The sequence below is a fragment of the Phyllostomus discolor genome, chromosome 5 (assembly GCF_004126475.2).
Source record: "Phyllostomus discolor isolate MPI-MPIP mPhyDis1 chromosome 5, mPhyDis1.pri.v3, whole genome shotgun sequence".
NCBI classification, from domain to species: Eukaryota; Metazoa; Chordata; class Mammalia; order Chiroptera; family Phyllostomidae; genus Phyllostomus; species Phyllostomus discolor.
In genome coordinates, this window is record NC_040907.2 from 163,594,016 (window position 1) to 163,614,525 (window position 20,510).

Consider the following 20,510-nt stretch of genomic DNA (forward strand, 5'->3'; position numbering starts at 1 on the left):
GTCTAGCGAGTCATGTACAATGTTTAAGCTTCCTGGTACAGGAGAGACAGGAGGCGGAAAGGAAGAATCTGTCTAGATGGGTGGAAAATTAAGATAATTACTGTTTTTCCTAAATTGCTTGAATTAAGCTGGCCGTGGGAGGAAACAGGAAATCTTGCTAATCTAATCAAAATAAACTTTCACAGTCTCAGTTTCTTTTATTTTGATTAACAGACCTGAAATTGTCTTCATTTTGGAACCCAAGGGTTTCCACAACAAAATGTTAACTGTCTTACCCACTTTGGGCCTGGCTACTGTGGTGCCCCTGCTAAGCGAGTGACTGACGCGGGGCCCCAAAGGCCCCACGAACTGCCTGGCAGAGAAAAGCTGATGATTGATTCTTAGCTCCTAAAATTGTAAACGTCAAGGTGAATGTTCTCTCTTTATACTAACAAAAATGAGTAAACACAAGTTTGCAAGAGTTAGATATATCTCAAGTCAATGTCATGTATAGAATACTTGTGGGTAATGGACCCAAGAGATGGATTTTTCCTTCAAGAATTTATATACAGCCCTGGCTGGCATAGCTCAGTGGATTGAGCGTGGGCTGCGAACCAAAGCATCGCTGGGTTGCAGGCCACAGCCTCCAGCAACCGCACATTGACGTTTCTCTCTCTCTTTCTCCCTCCCTTCCCTCTCTAAAAATAAATAAATAAAATCTTAAAAAAAAGAATTTATATACATATAAGTTGCTTTAAAATCTACTTATATTGCTTATAAAAGTTATTCCAAAAATAAATTGATAGAAAATAGCATGATGAAAAAAATTTTGGAACTTTTGGAAAATTGAAGGTCTTTTATGTTATTAACAGAAATGTGATAAGGCAGTCATATCTTTGTAAAGCCAGCTCGCTAAGTTTCCAGTATTAGCGCTGGAGTTTGCTAATACCAGTTTTTAGGCCGAGTGATTTGACAGCTGACAAAACAGTAAAGACATAGACACAATTCTAAAGCATAAATATGTGGTTCGAAGCAAAGGATGAAACAGCTCAAATGGGACATTTCAGCACAGAATCGTGGAAATGACAGATGTGAAAATCACAGAACTTTACACGAGTAACATTTCTGAACATGCACTGCCCTGTGACGGCCCTTCTTAGAAGTGGAGAACCTGGTCTCGTGAGAGAAGTGAAAGTGCTTCGGTGTTAGGACCGGTTGTTAAGAGAACTGTAATTACGACCAGAAATAGTCTAAAACACATTTAAATGAAAGAAGACACGCGTCTGGGGATAACTCGGTTAATTCACCCGCTAATGTCTAATTATACAGAACAATGTTCTTGCCAAGAGGCTCTGATGAAACGCTGTTGGGAAGCGTCCCTGATTTCGCAGGAACGGCTCCGAGGGTCCATGCGTGTCATCTGTTTTAGACCAGTTCTGCACCTTGGTGCCTGGGTTAGGGCACGCTCTGGCGATCGGGCATTTATAACGTGCAGACATTGTGCACACACATTAATACCACATTAGTTCTTCCCACTCTTCTACCTCTTGGTCACATTTTTCCATAAAAACCTTTATGAGAGGACTCATCTCCCTGCATATTTTAAAGCGTGGCATTTTGAGATCTCCTAGCCATCCGTCCACTCGGCTTAGCTGTAACAGTCGCATACCTACGGCGGCAAGTGAGGGGGGACCGGGCCAGTGGTCCGTCTCAATCTTTGGGATCTCGCTGGGGTCTGGAGCCTGGGCTGCTGGGAACTTGGAAAACTTGATGATGTCTTCTGAAGACTTGCTCTGGGCTGCCAAGGCAGCTGCATCTAGATGGAACCAGGGGGAGCTTAGCTACCGGTCTGCAAGGCCCCGGGGAAACCCACTCACATCGTCTTGTTCTCGCCATTGTCGGCTGCCCAGTCCCTCAGTGGTGCCCAGGGGCTGCTCAACTCATTTTCCTAACGCTGCATCGGAAACAATGCTTCGTTTTATTTACATCTGTTCGGTATCTGTTCTGGAGCTACGCTCTCCGGTACTAGCTACATGTGGCTGTTTAAATTTAAATGAATGAGATTAGATGAAGAAAGTTATTCAGCTAAAAATCAGTTCCTCAGTTGCATGTGTTAAGGGCTCTGTGGTCACATGTATTAGACAACATGGTTATAGGACATCTCCATCATCCTAGAGCTTTCTATTGGACAAATTCCTAAAGCAATTAGACATTTGAATTAGTAACTTGAGATGAAAGAGCTAAGTTAAAACGCACAATACTGTCGTTTGACTGTTAATCATAAGCGGGCTGACTGGCTTTGTCTCTTGGCTTTTTAGCCACAAATATATTAGTCTACGTATATATTATATATATAGGTCCTTATATATTATAGATATTCTTGAGTCCTAGGAGAAATGGAAACGGGAAAATGCACTTTCAGCGTGCAGGAATTTAGCATTGTGACTTATGCTTGCTATACCTACTCTTGGTTTTGTTCAAGGGTCTGTACACAGAAGCGAGTCATCCGACTTTAAATCAACAAACGCCAGACCAGCAGCCGCGTTGGTGCATGGCGAGCTGCCAGAGGAGGAGTCGTTGGCTCAGAGCCCTGAGCCTAAGCTCAGAGACGGAGCAGGGCAGACCGGAATAAACCGTCAGATCCTAATTCTGCCAAGGGACCTGGGATGTTAGTAAACAGTTCCAAATGTATTTATAGTGCCTTAAATCAAACGTCCCTCCTCCCTGGGTTCCCAGATTTTTAAACCTGAAAAGAATTTTCAGGATCCTATAGAAAACTTCTAGGTCACAATCTGCCTAAGTGACTTGACCAAGGTCGTCCTTTGTCATAATAAGGAATGAGGTCTTTAGCCTGGTTTGGAACAGGTTTCTCTGAATCATTAATCTCATGGGAAAACACTGCACAACGTATCCTCTTCTTAGAGAAGAACAACATGGGTTAGTGTATTAAGGATTGAGTTCTGCGTTACTAAAAAATAAAATAAACTAAACAATAAAGTGTGACTTTATTTAAATCGAGCATTTTCCCAAATGCATCAGGGTGCACAGAGCCCTGTTTTGCAGAACAGCCCTTGGGAAGTGATGCTTTGGATGTGCTAGTCTTAATGAGCGAGCACAGTCTGAAAGGAAAGAGTCAAAGTCAGAGTACATTTCAGGAAGCCAATTAATCCCTTCCAAATAAATGACCTCACATTATCCAATCTTTAGTCGTAATTGTTTGATTATTTTTGTTTGGAGAGGCAGGACCTAGAGATTTTAGTATTTTAAAAAGTCTCTACATTGATAAATCAAACTCTGGGAATCTTATTCTTAAGTTAAAAAAATTAAAAGCATGACTTCAAACAGTACTTACTCATTAGAATTGGTGAAGTCAGTAAACATTCACATGTTAATGAGTGGGTGAGAAGACATTAAACCATAAAAAACAAACAAAAACAATGTTAACAAACTTAAAAAGCAAGCACATGGTGTAAAATTAAAAAAAAATAAATAACAGATGAGGAAGAAAGTTATAGTTCCACAACCATTACAATACATATATTTTCTCTTTTCCCCTAGAATGCTGGCCTAAATGTTTTTCCTGTGCTTTTTAAACTTTGCGCTTTTCATGTCATCCTGATCCTTAAGGACCTGTTAATGTCAACTGCATTTTAAAGGCAGCCTTCAAATTTCCAGGCACAATTCGCGTATAATTTTCTGAAATCACCTGAGGACCTGTCTTGGTTTTCTCTGCCCATTCACCAAGATTTAGGGCAGATAGATCTTTAGAGACCTAATGATGGTGGGGGGAAATATAATTTATAGGTCATAATGTGACTTCCTGGGTTTCAAAATTCCGTAGCCACAGAAAAGGAGAACGCGATTAGAAATCCACATCAGTGGTTTTCATTTGCAGGAATCTCTGGCACAAACCAGCCTAACTCACTGGTTTTGCAGGTGAGAAAACTGAAGGTCAGAGAAATTGTGCACATGACAAGCTAAATCATAGAGCCACTTAGGTGACCAGACGGGACGAGGGCCAGGACCTCTGCGTCCGCGTGGGTCCCATCCACGCCATCGCCAGGGCATAGATGTCTTTGAGTGCCATAAGAAACTAGGGAACTGAACAGCCACGCTGATGCCGGCTTAGTCCAATTAATTTTTCCAGGTGGCTGGCTTTCGCTAGTTTTAACTAAACCAATTGTAAGCTGATCCAATTGGTATAGAGGTTGGTAAAATTATATAATGGCAAAGGAAAAAAAACAGTCTCGTTAGGCTGTTTGTGAATCATGGCGAGGCTCGTACTTTCCCTTCTCAATGAGAGGAATGACACATGGTTCAGTGGGCTCAGAGATGAGCTGGGAGCTTCCTGACCAAGCCAAGTGTCCTGCGTCTAGGGACACCAATTCCACAGTATTTGCATCTCGGGAGAACGTCAAGGCATAATTTTCCGGGCGCCCCAGTTTGAGTCTCAAAAGCAGCCCCAGATAAGCCTTTCAGAGGACAGCAAAGACAAGTTCAGCCGATGCGGCTACTCAAAAGTGAACGCGAGGGTAAGCGGGTTTTACCATGCTGTTTGTAGATGGGTGGTTTTCGGTAAATGTTGATCCCTTGATCTGTGGAAATGAAAAGCAAAGGTGTGTGATTATGGGAACCGGTTCGGCGATGGGAAAAACAGATCAACCAAGAGGCAAACCAACTGAAGACTCTTGAACAAAAATAACCCAGAAGGTCGACTTTTGTATTACAAAGAACGAGTTACTGGGAGAAGAGATTACAAGAATGAGCGAATTGCTATAGACAAGTGATGTGAACTCCTTTGTAATACATCGTAGGATAATATAGAGATGTCGTTAATTCATGAGCCATTTATTTCAAATACACACTTCACTAAAAGTGGGACTGAACAGGAGGAGATGCAAGCAGTGGCGGTACTCTACGGTGAGGAAGACATAACCAGTTTGGGGGAAATCCCCAAATTGCTATTGTCTAGAAATTGAGCTCCCAGTAGATACTAGTGGCTCAATTTGCTTTTCAACTAATGAGTGGAACAGTAGGAAGCAATGTAGTCAAATTAAGAGTATTTATTTAAAACACAGAAACACTTTTTACGTGCAAGGCTAGTCTGTCGTGCTACCAGGATGTTTGACAAAATCCTAATTTCTACAGGCCAATTTTTTAAAAAAACATAAAGAAAAATACTGAGATGCCAAATATTATTCACATATTTACACAGGGCCCCATTTGATTGTGCTACCATTTCACTGCGAGTGCCAATACTCAGGAAATCCAGCGGCTGTTCCTGCATAACTGTGGGCACTGCATCTCGGTGGGGCGTTCCTCACGCGCTAAGGGGGCTCAGCTGTGTAATGTTGATGTTCAAGGGTCAGTGAAACTTTTTCCTATCTGAGTGGCATGAATCTCACTGAAGTTTCCTCTGTTTTATGAGGTCGGTTTGGAATGCAAAAGGAAAAAAAAATAATGACAGATTCCAAATACGTAGTCTAACATTAACATAGTGGGTTATTGATTAAAATAGTTTCAGCAGCTAAAAGGAGCAAAACAATGGACTTCCCGTGGAAAAACAATATTGTGACTTCTGATGGCCAATCTTGCCTTTATGAATCGAGCTGACCCTGAACGTTATGTATTGATGGGTCCTGATTTTTCCAGTTCTGGCTGGCAAATGACTATTTGTGCTGTGACAGCAAATGCCTGTGACTGCAGCGTGAAGCTGGCAGCACCAAGCCTAAATTGCATGATATCTTTGTGGGCTGCAAGGGTGCTTGGTTAGTATCGCACTGCAGAAAGATCACTCAACCAACTCCAGTCTGCACTGCTCTGAACAGTCCATGGAAAGAATCTCCATGTTGGAGGCAAACAAGAAAAATAAAACTACTCTGAAGGGACGCTGTGGTTCAATCTTTAGAATGAAAAGGTAGCTGATGGCCACTGGGATCATTAGTCAATGACACCAACCACAGCATGATTATCTTAGGAGCCACTGATATAAAGGTAAAATCAAAATTTTAGTACGAACAAAACAACTCCATCCTCATTCCTTCACTCTCTGCCTCTCACGCCCCTTCAAAAACAATTTTTTTTGAAAACTTAAGCCGTCAATACAATCCTGGCATTTCACTCACATACAAAATTTTTCAAAGGCCCCCTAGGTCAGATCCTGCAATTTAGGGTTTGTCAACGGTGTGCATCCCAATTTGAAAAGCATGAGAAATGGAGACGAGACAGAGGTGACGAGGCTACATTCTACACTGTGACAGGACACCATGACATAGACTGTGTCAGCTCCTACCTGGAACATGGAAATGTTTAGGGGCCTGAACGTAAGTTGGAGTTAGAGGGCGGCTGTCTGGCCGGTGGGGGAGAGGGGAGTTCCGGCCGCTGGACGGCTCGTTGCCTCCAATGAGAAGAATGGAGAAAACAAAATGAGAGGAGGGACAGCAATAAAGAAAACAAAGCGTGCTAATAAAAATTCAAAACAACGAACGGGGAGGGGGTCCATTAAAGAAGAGGAACAAAAGAAACAAACTCAACTTATCAACTTGGCTCGCAAAGGTGATATAGGGTTTAGTTTTCCGAGAGAGCTGAGTTCAGATAACGAGGTTCAAGCAGCCAGCAGTAAGATGCGTCATTCCAATGGCATGTGGAGGGGGGCTGTGAGCAGGCAGCACGCGGGTCGGATGGGAAGTTCGTTAAGAGGAATGGAAAGGCACTCGCTAATGATTTGGGATCAGTTGTTAGATGGTTAAAATCCCAAGCATGTGAAGGACTGGGATATGCAAACCCAAATACAATCCAGGCATGATGGCAGAGGCCGGTGATTGGAACGTATTTCTTTGAACGGAAGGCGGAGTCTGGGAACCGGTGTGGTCGCCCAGTCCTTCCCCTTAGCAACACAGGATGCCTTCATTGTAGCATTATGTTCGGTTTCCTCACTTGGAAACACACCAGATGGGTCAGGCCCCTTTCTCCCAGGTACCGTGGGGCCATGTACACCTCTCTCCATCTTTCTCTTCAAAGATGAGGCTCCCCCCAGCCTAACAATTGCACCAGTGCAAACATTTACTGACCACCTGCTATGCTGGGCCCTGAGTTGTAATCGAGGATAAATAGATGAGGTTTAGTCTCTGCCCTCAAGGGTCTACCTAAGGAGACAGACTTAAGACACATACAAATTACGGCATCAGGTAAAGGTGTGCACCATCAATTCTTCAGGGGAGCTACAGAGAGATATTAGAACTGAGCAGGGCATGGAAGAGTAAGCTCGCCAGGTGGGTGGTGGGCTCAGGTTCCAAAGGGATGGAACATCGTGAGGAAGGAGGGGTGAAAGGGCCGTGGTGGGTGGGGGCAGCAGGACTGGCCACTGTGGCTGGCGTGCACGGTGTTTCTGGAAGAGAGGATTGCTGGGGCCTGGCTGTCATAGCCTTGGGTGCCACCAAGCCACCATCCCTCCCTTCTGACCCTGAGAATTGCAGGGGTGCACTGGAACGGGGAGGAGCTGGAAAGAGATCCGCTACAGCTCTAAATGACCCCCTCCCCCCCATTTGAGTGAACACCTGCCCCAAGAACACACCAGAGATGTAGGACTATCAAACGCTAATGATTAGTAATGCAATTACTGTTGTGATTGAGTTATAGGTGTTCTTTACCTATTTTGGCCACAAGTCCCTGATCAGATATATGACTTGCAAAGATTTTCTCCCATTCTGTGGGTTGCCTTTAACTTTCTCGATAGTATCCTTTGAAGCACAAGTTTTAAATTTTGATAAGGACCAATTTATGTGTCTGTTAGTGGGGACAATTTTAAATAAATTATAGATTTTCAAAAAATAGAGTATGAGCCAATTTTTTCCAGTCTGTATTTTTTTTTAAATGAGATATAATTGACGTAAAACATTGCATTAGTTTTAGATGTACAAGAGTCAATTTCTTTATGTGGGTTAAACTGTTCTATACCTGGCCAGCAAAAAATGAAATACGTCAACTACTGGAGTTTTAAAATAATATGTTTCCTAACATTTTAATTTCTAAATATGTATGTTTTTAGGTAACTAGATCACAGATCTGTACCAGATAGGCAGTGAGATAGTTCAGGTGTAAGACATGAATTTGTTAACTGGCTCAAATATATATTCAGGGCTTTTGGTTTTCACGTCCTGAAACTTTTTGTCTTTTTTTCCTCAAGTCACCTTTGCATCTGGCTCCCAGTGTAGTATAGACTTCATCACTTAAGTCAGATAGTAGCTCCTAAAAAGTTACAAAGCTTCACTCCAAACTGCTGATCTATTAAAAAGCTCATTTCAAAAAATGTTATCTCATTCACCATCACTCTCCTCAAGAGAACCAACCAGTTCATGTCTAACAAAAAATGAGTATAATTAACACAGGTACAGGCAAGAAGGGGGAGGAAGAATCTGGTTTATGTTTAGAAGAAAATCCTATTTTAAATCTAAGGAAGGATTAGAACAAGGTCTCATTCATGTCCGCGTGCTCGGCATAGCGCCTGGCCAAGGGTGAGTGCCTGGTAGTGAGTAATGCAGGAGGCCGACGAACGAATCCTGCAGCCATTAACGGCCTAATGCAGGCAGCGTCACTGAGGGTTAACCGCCCTCTTTCTCCTAATTAGAGGCAGCAATGGGCTCACAATCCCACCCCATTTTTCTAGCTTTCCCATTGGAGTCGATCCTCAATAACCCCGACTTAATTGTTCCATTTCAGAAGAATTCTTTCCTCCTATAAACACGGGGAATTATTCAGAAGAGCAACCCATAACTGAAGAACAAAATAACTCTTGTGGGCTATTCCCAAAGTAGTTCTAGACAGACTCAACTTTCTTGCTCTCCTTGGGCTTGTCTTCTGAAGACTCTTTGGCAGGCTCGGGGCACTGGCTGCTCCTGCCCCCGCCGCTCCTGCCCTGCACCCTCCTCCACCGCTGACCTCCCCGTACTTGTCCAGGTCCGATATTTCAGGGCATTGTCTGCACAGGTTTTGGTTATAATGTCCAATCAGCAGATAATTTTTAGCCAGTGTCATGCACACATACACATGTCTGTGTACATGGGACACAAAGGTCGAAGGTTGCTGGAACTGGCACTTGCCCAGGTGTTAAAAATCTATCATTAAGGTGCTCTGTCGGTGCCTGGTGGTAGAAGCCCATCACGTCAGGATGCGGTGGGCGGCTCTCTGACGTCCCGTGGCCCCGGCTGGGTGTGGTTCTTTATTTGGCTGCATAGTTTCAGCAACCGTTGACATTTAATTCTCAAAATAACACCGGTTTCCAAACTTACTAACTTAAATACTTCAAGTGGTAAAAACTATTAACTCTATCCTGGGAAGAACTGATGAGGGCCCTAAGAGGTTATTTCTGTGCTGAGTTCGTTACTTAGGTAGTCATGCATGAGGCATGAGGTGAAATAGCCTGTATGGAAGGTATCACCATCATCTACCAGCCCAGACTTAAGACATTGCTGACAAATAATGTAACAGTGTATATCATATAATATTGTGCCCCACACTCATAGTCATTTTGTTTCATTACATAAACTCTTATATTGGTTCACTCTAAGTTGTTATGATCTTAGCTATTGTGATGAGATGCTACCATATTAAAAATTATATATATATATATATATATATATATATATATATATATATATTTCTTGGCTTTTAGTTGTAGCTCCTCCTACGTCAACCTAATAAGCCTGTTTTCAGTCCCTGGAAGATCATTCACGTGCAGAATTCTCACTGTACTTACTTAACAAATGCAAAAGCTCTGTCTTCACTTTCCCTCTTCTTTTTGGTGGCCTGTGTGTCTAAGTGACAGATTCTAAGACAAGGACTCAGTGGGAACAACTGTGCTTGTGTCTCCTGTGGGCACCTGCTGGAGCTTAGCTTTCTGAGCTCCAACTGCTCACATTCCAAAATACAAACGAACATTTTGAGGGGGACCTTGGAATTGGCAGTCTCTAGAATTTCATGACAGAGTCTCAAGATCGCTAGTTCTTGTCTAAAGCTTCCATACGTGGCCCTGGCTGGTGTGGCTCTGTGGGTTGGACATTGCCCTACAGACTGAAGGGTCGCAGGTTTGATTCCCAGTCAGGGCACATGCCTGGGTTGCGGGTCAGGTCCTCAGTTTGGGGGCATGTGAGAGGCAACCGATGATGTTTCTCTTGCACAAGGATGTTTCTCTCCCTCTCTTTCTCCCTCCCTTCCCCTCTCTCTCATAAATAAATAAATAAATCTTTAAAAAAAATCAAGCTTCCATAAGCGCCATGGTTTCCCTCAGTGAGTGTCAAATACTTATCTGAACCACAGCAACTCGTTTGATTTATACTTCATGGACACAGAACGTGATGTCTAACAGTATTTCAGAGGGGAGGGAAGAGAAACTCGGAAAGCACAGCATAAACAGATCCCAAGACAAAGTGGAAGTAGTTCTTCCAAGTCTCCAGGCATGCACTCGCCCGAACGGTCCAGCAGCAACAACATGTCAATGAAGGATGAAGCCGCAAGGAAGGTCGGAAGACAGAAATCAAGACGCACTCGAAAACAAGACAGACGTCACAGAAAATGGGTGGGGAAGGCGAGGAGACAGAGCCAGCCCGTGATGTGCATCTCAGCCTCACACCCATGCAGGCACCCTCAGCTCCACCGACCCTGAGGACAGGCCACGTGCACGAGAAACAAGGACCAGGAAGTGGGCTGGGGCAGTGGGAGGCTGGGCTTTGGGCTGCAGAGAGGCAAGGACCTCGTACTTCTAGCTCCGCCTTCCTGAGATGGTCATCCCACCCGGGGAGGGGGAGGGCCTCGAGAGCTCCAGCTTATACTTGTTTCAAAAGGTGCCCTGAGACCACAACACCAGCTCTGAGATATGGAGCAAGTGTTCGTGTTAGGGTTAGGGAAGGGCCACGGGAAACCTGGGGTACTCTGCCCGTGTGTTTCTCAAATGTCCATAAATTCCCTCCATTCTGAAACTTCCAAACGCTGGAGAGGTCTGCCTGCCTCGTAAATGGGTGCACGCTTTTCACAATAACCAGACGTCATTCTTTGGAGAACCAGCATTCAGCCATTCAATGATATTAGGCTTTTAAAGCAATATGGTTAATACGCAAATTCTCCATGATTCACATTGTAGTTTAGCAGAAAGCTCATCTGACTTTAAAACTAAGCATATGCTATGATGTGCATTGATTGTATTTTCTGTCTGAGGCATATGAACTATTTCATATGAACAAACTACAGGTGTACCTCCAGTGGAAAAAAAAAAAGGGGAAAGAGATTATTAAATGGGTTTTAAGTATAAGCTCAGGGTCATGACAATCCCTCTTGGCCTAAAGTTTTTTTTATAATTTAAATCCATAATATTTGAGTCAAAAACTTCAAATTCAGACTGAAAACAGAAAACCAAGTATATCCACGTTTTTTAAATGAAGCGTCACTGAGGCACGCAGAGGTGCCGTAATGTTTATAACTATTTGATATTTCTTTTGAAAAGTTAGAAATTGTTAATTTTGTCATTTACTTGAGTGAAATAGCTGTTTGTCTCACCCTCCATAAGAATGCAATTTTCAGCCTTGGCTGGTGTAGCTCAGTGGATTGAGCGTGGGCTGCGAACCAAAGTGTTGCAGGTTCAATTCCCAGTCAGGGCACATGCCTGAGTTGCAGGCCATGGCCCCCAGCAACTGCACATTGATGTCTCTCTCTCTCTTTCTCCCTCCCTTCCCTCTCTAAAAATAAATAAATAAATAAAAATCGTAAAAAAAAAGAATGCAATTTTCTAGTGAAACAGAGGTGGAAAATAAAAGTTTGCTTTGGAAACTCACACTCCATGTATATTTTGTACTGAAAAGCACACACAGAATCTGCATGAGGGGTGGGCAGGCCTGGGGTCTGGTCCTGCAGGCGCCACTTCCTGGCTGCGAGCCCTCGGCTGGGTGGCTGGACCCGAGCCTCGCCTCTTCACCTCCACCTGGGCCTACCGGGGCCTACTTCGCAGGGATGCTGTAATGAGCAAATGGCATGATGGGAAGCGCTTTAAGAGCGCCCTGATGAGGTGACACTCACAGAGTTGCGTCAACAATGCAGGGTCCCACAGCTAGCAAGTGGCAGAGATGGTACTCAAACCCAGGACTCTAGTGTCCATGTGGGTGTTCCATGCATCTCTCCATAAGGTGGCTCATTGACATAAAGTATGGTACGTCTTGATGTTCTTGTGATCTGTCATTTGTACCAACTTTGTATAACTTTACAGGGCACGTGACAGTTTTCTTTCAACAAAAAGATGTCTCTTCTGAAAGATGAAGTTCAACCAAACGTGGCAGTCGACACTTCATGGATTAAAAATGTACTTTCTCTTGTATATGAGAAACAAGCAAGCAAAATTTTGGTTTGGCCAAGGGCTTCTGTATTAAGGTCTCTTTAAAATATATCTCTGAAGTTTTCTTCAATATGTCTTATGGTTTTATAAACATTGTCTAAGTCATCCTGTTGACATCTAGATAAAGGGTTTTTTTTTTCCTCCAAAACACTCCCTAGCAATAATCACTTTAAATGATCTGTCAAGAATTTTAGAAAGTGCTGCATCTACCAAAAAGGACAGATCTCTTTGCTCATGGAAATAGTGTGTCTTCAATAAGCATGTCAGCAATATCGTCTTCCCAGCACAGAAAAGGCCAAAATAGCGCACATAAAATGACTGCATGCTCGTCAGCACAACGCATCTGTATTCAGTTGCTCAAAAATCCAAGCGAGCAAACAGCTTGGGTAGACTGCAAGTGACCTTCCAGATGCAACGACAGCGTTTAGGCCACATGACAGAATTGCTGGTCATGTGGGCGCTTGGAACTCAGGGTTCCAGTCCTCAAGGTCTGGCTTAAGACCCCTGACGACATCTGCGCTTGCCTGTCCCTCCCTTTTCAGCTACTTTCATGGGTTCATTTGGTTCACATGGAGACTACGGAAAAAGCTAACATCCTTCTGGGAGCGCACACTTACTTCATTCACTTCCTACCCCTTTGGGGCTCTGGGCTTCCCCGACACACAGAGGTGCGCCGGCCAATGAAGAGGAGAGTGGGCGTGCCACCCAGGGAACGGGCAGGGCTGCGGGGCGGGGAATCGGGACCAGTTCAGAGGAGATGACTACCTCAGCTCAAACCGAGAGGTTTAAGGTACACAGCCAGAGAGCTTTCCTGTACGGTCCCAACGTTTTAATGTTGTCAAGTGGTTAAGAGGCTTCACCAGTGAGGCAATTTGTGAATAGCTATTGCTAAATCCTGTTGGGTTTTGCTGAGTCACAGCACATATTAAAACCAGGCAAATACCCAGCTATATATTATATTTTGCTGTTGACACACAGAAACACAAAATAATAATATATATTTTTCCAAGGAGTTGATGGCAAGTCTCAGGGTCTGAGACATACTTCCTGTTTCTTCGGCGAGAGCCCTTAGAAGTGACACGTGTCTCCTAACGAGAGAGGCCCCGTCAGTTCTAAGTCACCGCTCGGGACAGTCATGGCACACGCAGGCATGCGGAGAGGTCGAAAGCTCGGAGCTGACTCTTGGAGATACACCTTATTAGCCTTCCCGGGGTGCTAATAAATCTCCACTATGCGGGGTGCTGCCTGGAGAAGCCTGCCTCCTTACCTTTGACATGGGGGATGAAGTGGTGTCGGAAGGGGGAGTTGGGGCGGGAGTCGCTGTGGGCGGAGCTGAGGCTGCTGGTGCGCAGGTAGGACAACCTCTGCACACCAGGAGACAGCAGCTCTGTGCGGCAGGGAGCCGGGGGGTGGGGCAGGGCGGAGACAGAAAAGAAGAACAGAAATTAACACAGGAGCAGGGACCACGGCATCGTTCCAAACAAAGCGGGAAAAATAAAGACGGTTAATCAGGAGTCTGAAAACGGAGGAAGGCAGAAGGGTTAAGAATGCACCTGCGCAGGGTTAGGCCAGGTGGGGAGAGTTTGCAAACACAGAGGTTCAGGTCAGTACAGAGTCACTCGCTGAGAATAAATGGCTTTAGCGAGAAGGAACGGCCACCAGGACACCCTTTGTCAGAAGGACACCAGCTACCAGTCAGCCAGTGCCGGGGACATCCTTGCCACTCAAAGACAGCTGTTTTTAAAAAGCGACCGACAAACCAGAACCCTCTGAAACACAGGTAAAAAAAATGACGGTCATTTCAAGAACCTTGAAAAGGACTCAGAGGTAAGGGTCAGATTCTTTTTTTTTAAGCTGCAAACTTCTCCCACTGGAAGTTTAATTTTATTTTGCTTACATAGAACAACAACAACAACAAAAAAACCCAACCCTCTTTGTGTTCCCTGCTGTCAAAGAGCTGCTTGTCACCCTGAGACCTGGGTGGCGGCAGCACCGTTCTCTTGGAAGGAGACTGCACATTAAAGCTAACAACCCGGGCTCGGGGAAGCGCATTACCACCTGGCGTCTAGAACTTATGGAGTGGGAAATTTGGGGTGCTCTCTACAGACCACAACTAGGCTATCAGAACCCCGCCAGCTTCACGTCACAGGTGTAGTCCTCAAAAAATATTCGTAACCCTCACTAATTGGCATCATGCGAATCTGTGGAGGGAGAGGAGGAAGGATGCTTAGAATGGGGAATCTCTAAGGTTGCTGATGGGAGAACCTCGACTGGGATGGACGGAACTTCCTGGTGCTCAGCTGGGACAGGACCGTCCAGGGAGACACTGTCCCCAACTGCCACGCTGTCACCGTTCAGAGGTCTCGGGGACAATTTCCCAGCAGCCCCAAGTCATTCTGACAAGGCCGTGGCTGGGGTCTCAGTGACCTCAGGGACGTGCCCAAACACAGGGCTGGCAGCATAAAGGATTTCTTGTCACCCAGATAGACAAGGGCTTAAATCCAGACCCAGGCCCAGGGCACGAATGAAATACAGTTGTGCATAAAAAGAAAAAGGAATCCATTTCCTGCACATTCTCATTAACTCTAAAATGATAGTGTAACTCAACAAATACTGAGTAAATATTTACGAGCCTAGAGAAAAGTAGACATTATTACAGGATCAAATAGTAAAAATTCAGTCCTCTACGAGCATTAGATCTATGGCTTTAAAGAAAATATTTGCAGCCCTTTAACATTTTATCCATTTCTTTTGGTTTTACTTTGTAAAGTAAGTTAGCAAGTAAGTGGGTTTGTGCTCATGGGCCTGGGTAGAAGCAAGGATCTTAAAATGAAGTTTTCGTAGGTGTACGCTATTTCCACTGAGTTAGGTTAAAGGGCTCAAGTCTTCCTTTGTGAATCCATTTCCCAGGGAATTCTGGGTCTGTGCTGGGACTCCCCTTTCCTTTTTGAGTCCACATATGAGACACCCACAAATAGGGACCAAATTCCACACAAAACAGGTCCACTGAAGTCCACTATTAGTTCACACTCTCTACCACAGCACCTCTCTGATGATTTTATGTTTCCCAAACCTGATCCAAAGTCTCAGGGTTGGAATGGACCTCGAAAGTGACAAACACCCCCGAGCTTGTGTACCATACTTTGTTCCAGGAGGTGCTTAACCTGGCGTGCTGGCTGCCTCCACCGGCCTGGGTAAGGGAACCCATCAACCAGGGGCGAATGCACCGGACCATCAACCAGGGGGGCATACTGGGTCTCTAGATAATGCTGGCATGCCTAAAACACACATCAAAATATTTTCTTTTGGAGACCTTTGTTTTAAGTCTAGAAGTGATGAGATTTTGTTCAAAACTAAAAAACAAACAAAAAACAACCCCCCCAAACCTCCTTTGTTTTTAGTCATTCCCTGTCAAAATGTCATTATTTAAGAAATCATAATGAATATAAGCATAAAATAACTATTTCAAGAAGAGGTATAATACAAACTGTAGTTGGTTATGAGTTTTCTTTCTTTTTTTTCCCCTCCCCTGCAGGAGGGGTACGTATGTATTAGGCAGCCAGCTCTCAGGGCTGGGGGAAGATGTCTCACAGAAACACAGGCTATCCTGCAGAGTGAAGCCAGGGGCAGTGGCCCTTACCAGGTCTGTGGAAGTGCTGTGGAGAGCGGGATGTGGTTGGAGTGTAGCTGTGGCGGCTGTACACGGGGGAGCTGATGGAGCCCTGGCTGGTGGACCGGTGGATCATCCGGTCCCGCACGTCCTGGTACCCCTGGAAACGCAGTGTGAGAAAGTGTGAGCACAAAAGCTATCATCACCTTGGAGTGACAGTGAGTTCCGCGGAAGTCACCTGGGGGCTGTCATGCCCACCTGCTTGCTCATTTGTGACCACATTTTAGGGCCACACCCCTTAGATATCATGCAAAGGAGCACTCTGTGGTCAATGCATCTTGTTTAAGACCTCTAGCACTTGCTTTTACCAAAATTTTAACATGGAAAAATTATAAACTCTGATGTTGATAGAGCTCTGGGGTAAGAGGGAATAACCCCGATGACTATGTTTATATGGGGTGTTTGGGTTTTATAAAGTGTGCTCACCTATGTTGCTTCATCAGATCTGCATGGTAAGGAAGGTAGGATGCGTGCTCTTACCTCCCTTTCCCACAAATGAGGAATGTTTCGGAAAGTTCCGAGCAGGTAAGAGACCCGTGTGCACATGCGTAGCTTGTACAGGCAGAGCCCGCTTAATCCCCATGACATTGACCTGGTGACATTTTAAGCTGATTTTCCTGGTGAACAAGCTGGGGGTGGCCTCAAACCCGGGAAGGAATTCTACTTCCCACTTTGGGAAACATATTCCAGGGAAATAATAAAAAATGATCTTTAAATGGAAAAATTTATTCAAATATATTAATAATGCCACCATTTATGAGGACAAAGCTTTGCATTACATGCTTAATGAACTGGGGTCTAATTAAGTAAATTAGGACAAGCATCAATTCAATGGATGTAATAACACCACTGGCATACTCCTGGGTCCAAATCTAGAAAATACGTTAGGTATTCAATACAAAAAAATCACACGTAAACATAATATATAAGATTTAGGAGAGTACTAGAATGTTTTACATTTTAGGCATTTGTTGACCACTGAGGTTTTGGCTAACACAATGCACGTTTGGAAGCAAGTGTGAAAGGGGACTACTTTAAAACCTCGGGAACCGTGGCTGTGTGAAATTGGGCAGCGAATGGCAAAGAGACCTGGGTCTGATCCCAGCTCGCTGTAACAATAATCCAATGAAAACAACAACGAAACAAAAAGTCCCCAACTAACGTGCCCGAATCTTGCCACTGGTCAATAGTGGAAGTTCTTCACAGTGTCAGGTGTAATTACCAGCATACTAATAAAAATCAATTACATATAGGACTCAGACCGGGTCTGGCTGTTTGTACCCCTGGTCTCCACTGAAAGCGGAATTTCCTGCTATGTCTTGTGGTCACATCTTACATGTGAGGAGTCCTACATTCGTCCTGGTCTTGCACACAGCTTTTCTGTTCTTTTACTTGATGTCCTTCCTCCAAAAGCCCAGCCTAGGAAAGACCCAAGTGACGCCCCAATTCTACTTACTATAATTTTCAAAAACAGTACTTACTTCTGCTGATGGGGTAGGAGACAAAGTCCTTGGAGACTAGAAGAATAAAAGAGAATTTAAAATCACGATGTGTATTTGTTTATCAGTTGTGATTACTGGTGTTTCTCAGCATCGCCTGGAGACATTACTGAACCTCCGCAGGCCAGCACCCCCTGCCCGTGCCCTGATGCGGAACCTGAGAGCAGGGCTCAGACGGGCACACACAGACGGAGCTCCTGGGTGACCCGGGCGCATGTTGCTGCCTGAGAACCACAGGTTCTGATACATGGCTGTGATGCTCTAGGTGAGTGAACTAGACAGGTCAGAATTATGTCCTCTACTATGTCCAACTATGCTGTTTACTGCTTATGAGTTCCAGTGTCCGCCCAAATGCAGAATTTTGCAGACACGATCGATCCTTGACTAAGTTATAACCACAGCCATCACATGAAACAGTCTGATGCCTACAACAGGCCTGCAGCGTCCAGGCCTGTGGCACCCTGTCTTGGCGGCCCTGCCAGCCTCACCACCTTTCACCTGCAGGCTGCCAGCCTTCCAGGCACACAGGCTTCCCTGGGGCCACCCGTGGGCCATGGGCCACGTGCTCTCTCTGTCCCCTCTGCTAGCCAGGCTCACGCCCCATCTGCAGGGGGGGTCTCTATGAAACACGCCACCACGCAGTGCCTTCTGTGACTCTCCTGTTTACAGCAGCAGCGCAGCCCCAGCGAGCCTTCTCCCGACTGTTCCGTTTCCTCACAGCACTCTCGCCCTGTGAAACGAGACTGCTGTCCGCCTGTCCCCCCGTACGTTCCAGGAGGGTGAGGACCCCACTCAGCTGCAGCTAAGTGTTTCCAGTGACTACAGCCGCTCCTGGTGTACGGGAAGGGCTCAGCCCAGATTTCCTAAGTAACAGAATGAAATGTTTATAATGAAAGTGCAAAACGACTTTAACTACAACTGAAGCAAACGAAGCATCCTGAAGAACATGCCCTGTGGTGGATCTCCCCGTTTCAGAATTTGCCCCGTCCTCCAAACTTGCCGGTGCTCCAGGCTTCCTCAAGCCCCGTGACCTGCCTGTTGCTACGGCTGCCTCGGGGGCTCCCTGGGGCAGGAGCCAGGCCTGGCCCCTGCTGAGCGGGCTTCCGGAGCCACCCCACTCCTGCTTTCTGAGGGCACACAGAGTTCCAAGTTGCGGTGTTTCTAACGTGGCGATGTTAACGAGGATTCCATGAGAAAAGTGTTAGTAACAAAAGGAATAAATAGTCAAATAGCTTAGGAAAACAAAGTTTCCTAAGTTAGAAGATCCTGGGTTCACTAACATGCCTGATTTCTGATTGGGGGACCCCTCCCAGTTACGACAATAACAATATCTGGCTAATTATGTGCCAGGTATTGTTGTTGTAATCTCAATGTTTTACTTAATTCTTACAGAAAACCTCTAAGGTGTTATTGCCATCTTGAGTTTACAAATAAGGAGGCTGAAATATGTGATTTTTCTCAGGGTCTCATGGTAAGCAAATCAATATCAGACTGGTTTCAAACCCAGAAATGTTCCATTCAAAGCACAAGCTCTTGCGTTCTTACATTTTACTGCCCCAAATGCAGCCCCCGGGAAACACAGAAATGTACACCCCCAAACCCCAAACCCCGTACACTCTCCCCTTGCTTGTATGACTTTAACACTAGAAAATCATCATCCACCTGCTCCAGGATCAGCCCCTGTGTACCTGGTTCAGGAACCTCCCTTTCCCCTTTTCCCTATTCAACTCTGCAGAGCCCAATGGCAACCCAGCAACTCAGGCCATTAGACCTGCATTTGAGCAGCCGCAGATGCAGTTACAGCGATGTGACCAGCAGGTGGCATTACATGAAAACGGATATCTCTTTGCGGCCCAATGGACCATTTCAATGCAGAGCTATTCTCTGGAGTAAAAAACCCAGATGGGAAAATTAAAAAAAAAAAAAAAGTTACACCTACAAATAAATATAAAATAAATATTATATATAACTGTGAACAAATGAAACAGAATCAACACATTTTCATGCCTTTTCTTCATCTAAGATCTCGAAGCACGGTGTGACACTCCGTAGTTTACAGTCTGTTTTGACCTTGGTTGAACAGCTGATTTCAGACCATTACCTGAGTGACATATCTCTGAGTGGGCTCAAGTTAGTCTACAGGTGATTCCAATTAAAACATAAATGGGGAAAAATTTAGGGGGGAAAAATAATTTAGGCCAGGGGGAAGATCCCAGGGGACCCAAGCAGGAAGCGACAACCGGCAACTCCCCACCCTGAAAGGGGATGAGGAGACCCCAGGGACGCAGAGGCGCTGGCCCCGCTGCAGGAGGGTCAGGTGCGAGAGCACCGACAAACCCCAAGGGGACCCGCACCGACAGCGGGAGTAGCTGCTGTTTGCTGACCGTGCACCACAGTTCTGGCTCTCTGCTAGCTGCTCGAATACATGAGTTCACATCCATCAGCTTTACTAGATGATAAGTTATGTAGGTATTTTATATACATTTATATCTAGCTGCTTACATATATATAAAATCATTAGTTGATACTTTATTTGATCCTACTATCTCAGCCTACGAAGACGATTCTGTCATTTTCCTGTTTTACAGATGAGGAAACTCGCACCAGAATGGCTGTCACACAGAGTCATTCAAGCAGCAGGTGGAGTCCCCAGGTTAAGCCAGCTAAGTCGATTCCAGAACCCTGGCTCACACATGGTACTCCAGGGTGACACCATTCTCTCCATCTCCCCACCTATTTTTGCACATTCTAAGTATCTTACTAGGCTAAAAACTGCAGCTATCAAAATTTTGGGGGTGTGTTCTCTGTCCTCATGATCCCCATTATAGTTCTGCTTGCTCTAAGACCAAGACCACCCCCCCCGCCCCCGCCCCCAATTCCTTCTGCACAGCTCACAGACTCTTCCCTGACAACCGTGGCTTCCTTCTCAGCACGCCACCTCCACTCTCCTGCAACCTGGGACAAACTGGCATTCACCCTTCATTGC

General features: G+C 45.1%; 1 protein-coding gene across 24 annotated transcripts in view; it reads right to left on the reverse strand.

Annotated features, from left to right (window-relative positions):
• The window catches only part of ABLIM1 (actin binding LIM protein 1), a 266,602-nt gene that overhangs the window by 12,243 nt on the left and 233,849 nt on the right, over positions 1–20,510 (reverse strand). For 5 of the 24 annotated variants that reach the window (XM_036027350.1, XM_036027338.1, XM_036027342.1 and 2 more), the window contains 6 exons: positions 17,507–17,542; positions 15,996–16,125; positions 13,623–13,742; positions 6,272–6,376; positions 4,527–4,574; positions 1,649–1,795 (listed from right to left, as the gene is read on the reverse strand). In XM_036027350.1, coding sequence (XP_035883243.1) covers positions 1,649–1,795; positions 4,527–4,574; positions 6,272–6,376; positions 13,623–13,742; positions 15,996–16,125; positions 17,507–17,542 — 586 coding nt within the window. The remainder of the gene's footprint in view (positions 1–1,648; positions 1,796–4,526; positions 4,575–6,271; positions 6,377–13,622; positions 13,743–15,995; positions 16,126–17,506; positions 17,543–20,510) is intronic. The other 19 variants (XM_036027343.1, XM_028512008.2, XM_036027351.1 and 16 more) reach the window with 8 other exon arrangements.